Raw genomic sequence first — 9,173 nt, 5'->3', positions numbered from 1 at the left:
CCCTTGTTTTTAATGGATATGGATGACTAGAGATAAGCATAACTTGCCTCAGGTGGATAAAGTACCAATTTTAAACCACAAGTAAAAAAAGTGTTTTTCAAATAAACCATAGAGTTAAGTGTAATTTGCCCAAGTTTTTATAAAAACTGAATCTTGTGATAATTCATTTATTGGTTGCAACAAAGAAAGTTGCCATTAATGAAACACCAGGGCATTGAGATCATTGGTGGCCTATGGCCCCTTATGTCAACGACTTGAGATTTGGCTTACCTTCAGTACTTTTTTAACTAGACATGTCATTTTATTTTAAATATACAATAGCAAGTGGTAGTTGGTTTTACTCTCTACCTTTTATTTAGTTAGTGAATGATGTGACAGTTTTTTATTAAAACAAAATGAGATTCCAATTCAAAAAATACTAGAGGTAAGTCATATCCAATGATGTGATCAATGATGCTAGAGCCTTATTTTTTGGGATAATTATTGATCTTTTTTATTCGAATAATTATTGTTCCTTTCAATAGTAATTTATTTACTTTCAGCTAGTGTTGGTTAGGATATTGTAAGCCTTAATTTACAAATAGTTTTGTAGTACAACACACACTTTGGTATTTTAAAATGGATTCACCATTTTTTTCTCCATTATTTATAGTTTATCATGTAAGATAATCATAGCAAAATGTGTGTAAAAGTGTTATTATTCACCTAATCAATCAAAAGCACTTTCCAACAACTTTTGACTTCTTTCTTTTTATTTATTTATTTATTATTTGATAATAATAATTTCTACATAACGCGTGTATAAATAATTGTGGCTTGGGGGTTGTAAGATACTCAGAACATTGCACCTTTTATGTGTTGATGCTCTTATTATCTTAATCACTTTTTTGATCTTCTACGTTCATCCTAATCATGGGTGGAAGTTCCCTCCAACTTCTCCTCACTTTTTTTCTCTTTTTGTTGTGCATGAAACCAACCCTTGGAAATTATTGGGGTGTGGGAGATGCTAACCTCGGCTGCAAAGAGCATGAGAGACAAGCACTTGTCAAGATTAAGGAAGACCTTATTGATGATTATGGCCATCTTTCTTCCTAGAGTACTAGAGTGGGGATAGAAGATTGTTGCAAATGGAGAGGGGTCAACTGTAACAACCAAACAGGCCACGTAACCCAGCTCAATCTCAGTATCTCGGATGTGGAACCTTTGAGAGGTAAACTAAGTCCTTTCTTGAGTGAGTTGCAATATTTGACTTTTTTGGATGTGAGTTACAATGATTTTAATCATACCCAAATCCCAAAATCCATTGCTTCTCTCTCAAACTTAAGACACCTTGACTTTTCTCGTGCTAATTTCGGAAGAAATATTCCTTTTCAGCTAGGGAACCTTTCTAGCTTGCAATATCTTGATCTTGACTGGAATAATTTTAATGAACCCGAAAACTTAGAGTGGCTCCGTCCACTTTCTTCTTTAAGTTTCCTTGGCATGAGTTTCGTTAACTTGAGCAAAGTTAATAATTGGCTCCACGTAGTGAATCAACTACCTTATTTGACAGTCCTAAACTTGAGAGCCTGTAGTCTTCCAAATAATTTTCCAATTCCCCATGTTAATTCTTCTACCTCTCTTGACATCCTCAATCTCTCTGTTAACAATTTCACTTTGTCTTCTTCAGTAATAGAGTGGTTGTTCAACTCCAATACCAGTGTTGTTGAACTCTATCTCTATGATAACCAATTTCAAGGTTTAATTCCCAATGCTTTCAGCAAAATAAACTCCCTTGAGGTTCTTATTCTCGATGATAATGAGTTTGAAGGTGGGATACCAAAAAGCTTCAGTGGAATGTGTGATTTAAAAACATTATCTCTATCAAGGAACAATATTGGTGAACAATTTCTAGGAATTGTTCAAAACTTGACTGGGTGTGCAAACCACTCAATAGAGGAATTGTATTTAGATAACAATCAAATTATGGGATCATTTCCTGATCTCACAATATTTCCATCATTGAGAGTATTATTTCTTTCTTCCAATCATTTGAGTGGGACAATTCCTGAAAGCTTGGGAGAACAATCCAATCTAGAGATATTATATATTGATAGTAATCCATTTGTAGGTGTTATTTCTGAAGCCCACTTCTCAAAACTCACAAAATTGAAGATCTTTTACGCATATAATAACTCTTTGGTTTTCAACTTCAGCTCTAATTGGGTTCCACCTTTTCAATTAGAGCAGCTATATATAATGAATTGTCAAGTAGACTCTGGATTACCAAAATGGCTTCAAACTCAAAAAAGTTACTTTTGGCTTGATCTCTCTAATTCTATGATTTCGGATACTCTTTCCAATTCATATTGGATCTTCCCCAAAAAAAAATTCTATATGAGTTTGGCTGGCAACCAAATTAGTGGCCATATTCCAAATTTGTCATTGGAGTCATCTTTTGGCTCTATGATTGACTTGCATTCAAATAAATTGGAAGGCGAAATACCACCATTTGTATTTAAAGGGTCATTTTTGGATCTTTCCCATAATTTTTTTTCAAAGGGAGCCTTGTCCTTATGTGAATCCAGTAATAATAGTTTGGAATTTCTAGCTCTTCAAAATAACCGGTTATCAGGAGAGCTTCCTGATTGTTGGATGCATTTTGGAGGACTTAAAATTCTTAGGCTCAAAAACAATGATTTTCATGGGAAAATCCCAAGCTCATTGGGCTCTTTAATTGAGATTGAAACACTAGATTTTGGCAACAATAATTTTAGTGGGGAACTACCTTCAACCTTGAAAAATTGCACAAAGTTGATATTCCTTGATCTTCGAAACAATAGCTTGTCAGGACCAATACCGATGTGGTTAGGGAGAAGCCATCCAAATTTAGCTTTCCTTTTTCTTAGGTCCAATCACTTCTATGGGAGAATGCCTCCACATCTGTGCCATCTAACACATCTTCAAGTTTTGGACCTCGCTTTGAACAAAATCACAGGAAGTATACCAAAATGCCTCAACAACCTTATTTCCTTGACTAATACAAAGAGTCCCAATGCAGCCATTAACCATTCATATGCATTACTGTCTTCAATATATGTTGATCAAACAATTTGGATGTGGAAAGGAAGAGAATACGAATATAGTAATATTCTTGCACTTGTTAAGGGCATATATCTCTCAAGCAACAAATTAAGTGGGGTAATTCCAGAAGAAATTGTGATGCTTGATGGATTGATTTCTTTGAATCTCTCAAGGAACTTGCTGACTGGAAAAATCACTTCAGATATTGGGCTGTTTCGTTCATTAGAAGTCTTGGATTTATCTGATAACAAACTTTGTGGTGAAATTCCTTCAACCCTTTCTCTTATTGATGGTCTAAATTCCTTGAACTTGAGAAACAATAATTTGTCAGGCAGAATCCCAACAGGCCCTCAACTCAGTACCTTTAATGCCTCTGCATATGAGGGGAACCCAAATCTTTGTGGATTCCCACTTCCAAAGAATTGTTTGGGTGAAGAAACACCTCAAAATCCAACCGTGAATGGAAGCAGTGGAGATGCTAGCATGCAAGACGAGAAAGATGGGTTTATAACCCGAGGGTTTTATGTTAGTGCAACCATTGGATTTGTCGTCAGTTTTTGGGGAGTTTGTGGCACATTACTACTAAACAGGTCATGGCGATTATCCTATTTCAAGTTCTTGAACAATATCAGAGATAAGCTATACGTGATTGGAGTAGTGACTGTGGCCAGATTGCAAAGGCAACTTCAAAGCTAATTGGTAATAATATTTTCTCTATATAAAAGGCAATCATTGTTTGGGCCCATTTCTAGTTTCCATAGTTTGTCAAAAAATTTCTAGTTTCCATATTTTTGAAGGCTACCATTGAATTCTACATAAAATTAGTGAAGTAAGCAAATAAAAGAATAAAAGAATTTTTTTTTTACTTACTACAAGTATATTGTGATAAGAAGGGGATTTTGTTTTGGGTCACTAAAGCTTCTTTTTTTTTTCCTTTTTTTTTTTGTTAACGAAGATAGCAACATTCACTAAGAAGAAAATAAAAACAATACATCTTCAGCTAATGAAAACTCAATCATATATGAATGTTAGTTGTTTTGTTGTTGTTAGTATGTTATCGTTTGTTTTAGACTCCCACCCAAAAAAAAATACCTCATACGGTAGTTTTGCCCCTGATTTTAATGGGGAAATACAAAAACCATAACCTTCTATATATATATATATAGCACAGAATTCTTTACTTTAAAAAATCTAAATTAATTTTTTTTAACAAAAGAAGAAAATTTTACGATCTAAAACAAATACTTTGGGGAATTTACAAATAATTATTATACAATGTGCTCCAACTTTTTTTCATTCGATAAAGAAAAGTTAAAGTTAATGAAAGCTGTGTGCCTTTTACTATTTGAAAAACCATAAAAGACGACTTATAAGAAAAAAATGATTATCTTCTCAAAGCATTCAATATATGTTCCAAAGAGTATCTTATGAGAAAAACTATACATGAAAACTATTGATTCAAAATCAAATCCTCTCCCAAAATTATTAAATTATATATAAAAAAAAATTACAACAGATCACCCTAAGTTCCTAACTATTGTGGCAAAGGTTGTGAAAGTGTTTGTGTCATAAGATTTATTGTTTCATAAAAGATCCTGCTTGCTCAAAAAGAAAAAATAAATAAAATAAAATAAAAGATCGTGCTAGTGCAACAAATATTGTCATTCTTTTATATTTTATAGAATTTTATTCTTTCAATATTGACTATTGATTAAGCAAGAAGGTTATTTTTAAATAAGGCTAAAAAAAAAATAAAAAATAAAAGATCGTGCTAGCGCAACAAATATTGTCATTCTTTTATATTTTATAGAATTTTATTCTTTCAATATTTACTATTGATTAAGCAAGAAGGTTATTTTTTTTTTAATTTTTTATTTGTTTAAAATAAGTTCTACACTAAATTTATCTTTCATTCCAATATCTTTAAAAAGTATTATCCTTTCTCAAACATATTATTTTCTTTAGTTTGTTTTTAGTTTTTTTTATTTTTGTTTTAATTTCTGTCCAGTTTGATGTTGTCATCTTAATCATTTTGTTTTCACACCAGGTGTTGCTGTGTAAGCCTTGGACTCAGAATAAATTTCTCTGGGAGATATATCATATATGTAATGTATGGGTGTTTGTGTACGGTATGTCGGTATGTGAGTAAGATTGTGCATGTGTTTTTCAAAACATTTACAGTGTGATTAGGTTTGTGCTTCAAGAATTAATATTTGTTGAGGTTGATAATTTGATATGTATTTTAATCTCAACCAGCAAAGTGGCTATTAGAATGTAGACTTGTTTACCCTAAAACTATTAATTTTGCATGTGCTATGATTATTGACGAAGTGGTAACATTGTTTTTCTTTAAATTGCTTACAAATTACATTAATTAATGATTGACAATTTCATTTTTTATACTATTTTTTTTTTCCAATTAACAGTTCTGAGAAATAGAGATAAATGAAAGATATTTTGTCAAATTAAAATTATGTAAAGTCCCAAAACCTTTCGATGGTGTTCATTAAAATTATTTTCTTAAAAAAAGAAAAGAAAGAAAAATATAAAATAAAACAGTTAGTGTGGGGCCCGTGGGCCTGATAGCCTCGGCCCATCGTGTAGCAGGTCCAAGGCCCACGTCGAGGAATACTGACAATTCAAGGCTAAATTGGGGAAAACCTCTTTTCCGGATCCACGCCGAGGACCTCCTCGTCCTCGGCCTGACAAGGATGATTCTTGGGAAAGACCAGGCCCAAAGTAAGCTGTCACCCTCGCATTTAATGCATTCACCTAACCCCCCTGGCCGCATTAATGGGGATATAACCCCTTAGCAGGGCAACGTTGATCAGAGTGAACCACTTGAATACTGATAAGGCCTCTGATGGGACGGACGGCCAGAAGAGAGGCAAATGGATGATCAACAGATGGAATAAGGAGATAGGAAGATGAAGACTATATAAGAAAAGCAAGTAAAGTAAAATGAGGGGGGGAGAAAAGAAGGGGAAGAAAAGGGTCTCCTCGGCCATGGGCCGAGGAGCATCCCCCCAGTTGTAAAGAAACTCTAAGTATCTTTTTTATAAAAGAGAGTTCATGCTTGATGAACAACGGCCAGAGCCTAAACCTTTAACCCACTCTTTATAAATTTATTGTTTGGGCTTTGACCCTGAGTATGAATGGGTTTTCAGCCCAATAAGCCCAAACAATAAATTTATAGAAAGTGGGTTAAAGGTTTAGGCGCTGGCCGTCGTTCATCAAGCATGAACTCTCTTTTATAAAAAAGAAACTTAAAGTTTCTTTACAACTTGGGGGATGCTCCTCGGCCCATGGCCGAGGAGACCCTTTTCTTCCCCTTCTTTTCTCCCCCCCTCATTTTACTTTACTTGCTTTTCTTATATAGTCTTCATCTTCCTATCTCCTTATTCCATCTGTTGATCATCCATTTGCCTCCCTTCTGGCCGTCCGTCCCATCAGAGACCTTATCAGTACTCAAGTGGTTCACTCTGATCAACGTTACCCTGCTAAGGGGTTATATCCTCATTAATGCGGTCAGGGGGGTTAGGTGAATGCATTAAATGCGAGGGTGACAGCTTACTTTGGGCCTGGTCTTTCCCAAGAATCATCCTTGTCAAGCCGAGGACGAGGAGGTCCTCGGCGTGAATCTGGAAAAGAGGCTTTCCCCAATTTAGCCTTGAATGGTCAGTATTCCTCGGCGTGGGCCTTGGGCCTGCTACACGATGGGCCGAGGCTATCAGGCCCACGAGCCCCACAATAGCCCCTCAAAACCCTGCTGCACGTTCCCTAGGACGGGGAGGAGGGTTTTGATACCTGCGGGCCCTCTAGACGAGTCGCCCCACTTCGGTTCGTGTTAATGCTGGCGACTTTTTAACTGCCCGATGCGTGTTTTTAGCGTTTCAAGACTTAATGTGTGCCCACATTAAATTTTGGCGGCACCACGTTTCCCACTTTCAACGGTATGATGGTAATTGTTCGGTGGGGATCTCCTGCTTTTATGGGCAAGCTGTTACATTTGGGGAACCTAAGGGGGAATATAAGTACCTGTTTGAACCGCTTGGTTTCCTCATTTTCGCGCTTACAATTATTGATGCGTATGATTTGAATCTGGTTCGACTTGCACATTATCTGAAGAGTATCGTCATACTTCTGTAAGTCTTCTTCTTCCAGTGACCCCAAATTTTCCTTGGTTCTATCCCTTCTTTTCTTCTTCTGGAATTTTTAGTTGTCCTTGGGGGGATGGGTAAGTTTAAGAAGTTGGTTGAATCCGACGAGATGATGAACAAATTCATCATAGACTATGGGATACCCAATAATGTGAGTCTGAAGTACTGTGAAGAAGGGGAGTGGTACATTAGGAGGAGAGAGGGTGAAGTCGTGATCTCGATAGTCGCTTTCGTAGAGGGAGGGATGAGAATCCCTATGAGGCCAGTGACTCTCAATTACCTTAGGCATTTTCGCCTGGCTCCTACTCAGTGTGTTGTGAATGTATTTAGGATATTAGGGTGTATAGATACCCTGAATGAGAAAATGGGGCTAAGACTGACTCACCACGACGTGAACTGGTGCTACAACCTTCATCACCTGAGGGGTAAGACGTACTATATGAAGACAAGAGACGATAGGGTTCGTCTCATCCAGTGTCTTCCTGATTCCAATAAGGGGTTGACACAGGATTTTCTCATAGTGTCGGGGGAGTGGCACAATGGTTTTCATTGCCAACAGTAGAGGGGGAGCCAGGTAGGGTATCCGAAGTAAAAGACAATCTAAGTTTCAGTATTTTCAAGTTTTATAACTGTATATCCGATTTGGTTGATTAACCATAGGAGTTTCACTTTTCTTTTCGCAGATCCACACGCCTTTGCACGTCATTTCCACCTGGTTAACAAAGCGGATTTGGAAATCGTTCTTAGGTCGGACCTTTTCCTGAACGAAACTGATAACCAGGTCAGAGCTGCTCATCAAATCCTCGGATGCGACCCAGCTCAGAAATCATTCCCAGTCCCGAAGCACGTAATTAGAGCTCGTGACCCTCGGCTTACGCAGATTACCGTGGTGGAGGACGGTTTTGCATTTTTCAAGGGGTCTTATATACCTGAAGACATTCTACTAGCAGGTCCCTCCTCATCCCAACAAGTAACGGTGGCCGAGGAAGTGTGTTCAACCTAGCTGATCAGTCCGAGGATCCCTCTGGTGATCTAGGAGACCCTCATTTGTCTGAAGCCGATCTCCGGTCCCTAAGAGTTGGTACTCAGACTGAGATGGGTTTAAAAAGACAGCCCCAAACCAATCTTCTTGACCTGCTCGAAGGCGGTTCCAAGAAGGGTGTACCAGAAGAGTTGCAGCCCCAGCCCCCAGCACCTCCGCCCCAGATTTTAACTGTGCAAACCAGGTCGTCCTCTGCCCTCACAGTATCAGACCTTCAGACCGAGTCTCATGACCCGAAAAGGAAGAGACTTTCCAAGGGTAAGGAGCCAATGGATGGGAGTAAATCCCATTCCCCGCCCGAGGAGGGTAGATTTCGCAGGCCTTCGAAGCAACTGAAGCTCGGTGGTCAACAGAAAGGTAAGAAGGCCATCCAGCAGTTCGAGGCTCAAGCCTGGCTACCCGCTGCCATGCTCCATGATCAGCCCCTGATGGATAACGCGTCGATGCGGGAATCTCAAGGAGCCGAGACCCTGGAGAAAGCTCTTCTTCTTCCCACTGACATGGCCGAGCTAAGAAATATGAGTGGGCTAGAGGTTGTCCTTGACCTTAAGAAATATCTAGGCATGGTGGGTCCTTTGGCATCTATTTACTTTATTCAACTTTTGTCGTTTAGTATCTTCCTTTCTCTTTACGGAGTTACTTGTTTTTATTGGCAGGCTATCCAGGCTCTTTTCAGGTTAGACGAGGAGGTTGATGGCCAGAACAATGTCTTAGCGCAAGAGCGTGATAAGTTCTTGGAAGCTGCCAATACCCTCAAGAGATCTGAAGCCGACCTAAAAAAGGCAACCGAGGATCTGGAGGAGATGACGAAGGCCAAGGATACTGCTCTCTTCGACCTAGCCGTGGCCAGGAAGCAAGCTGAGGATCAAACTAATCGCTTGCAAGACGTTGAGGGTCAACTACAGACT

General features: G+C 38.2%; 1 protein-coding gene across 1 annotated transcript; it reads left to right on the top strand.

The window, feature by feature from the left end:
• The first annotated feature begins 1,482 nt into the window (after window positions 1-1,482).
• Window positions 1,483-3,759, top strand: LOC112006067 (receptor-like protein EIX2). Its single transcript, XM_065764506.1, has one exon. It carries the CDS (start codon window positions 1,483-1,485, stop codon window positions 3,757-3,759), a length of 2,277 nt encoding a protein of 758 aa, XP_065620578.1.
• Window positions 3,760-9,173: the final 5,414 nt, after the last annotated feature.

The sequence above is a fragment of the Quercus suber genome, unplaced genomic scaffold, assembly GCF_002906115.3.
Source record: "Quercus suber isolate HL8 unplaced genomic scaffold, Cork oak 2.0 scaffold_565, whole genome shotgun sequence".
NCBI lineage: Eukaryota > Viridiplantae > Streptophyta > Magnoliopsida > Fagales > Fagaceae > Quercus > Quercus suber.
This window is presented reverse-complemented; position numbering and strand designations above follow the sequence as displayed.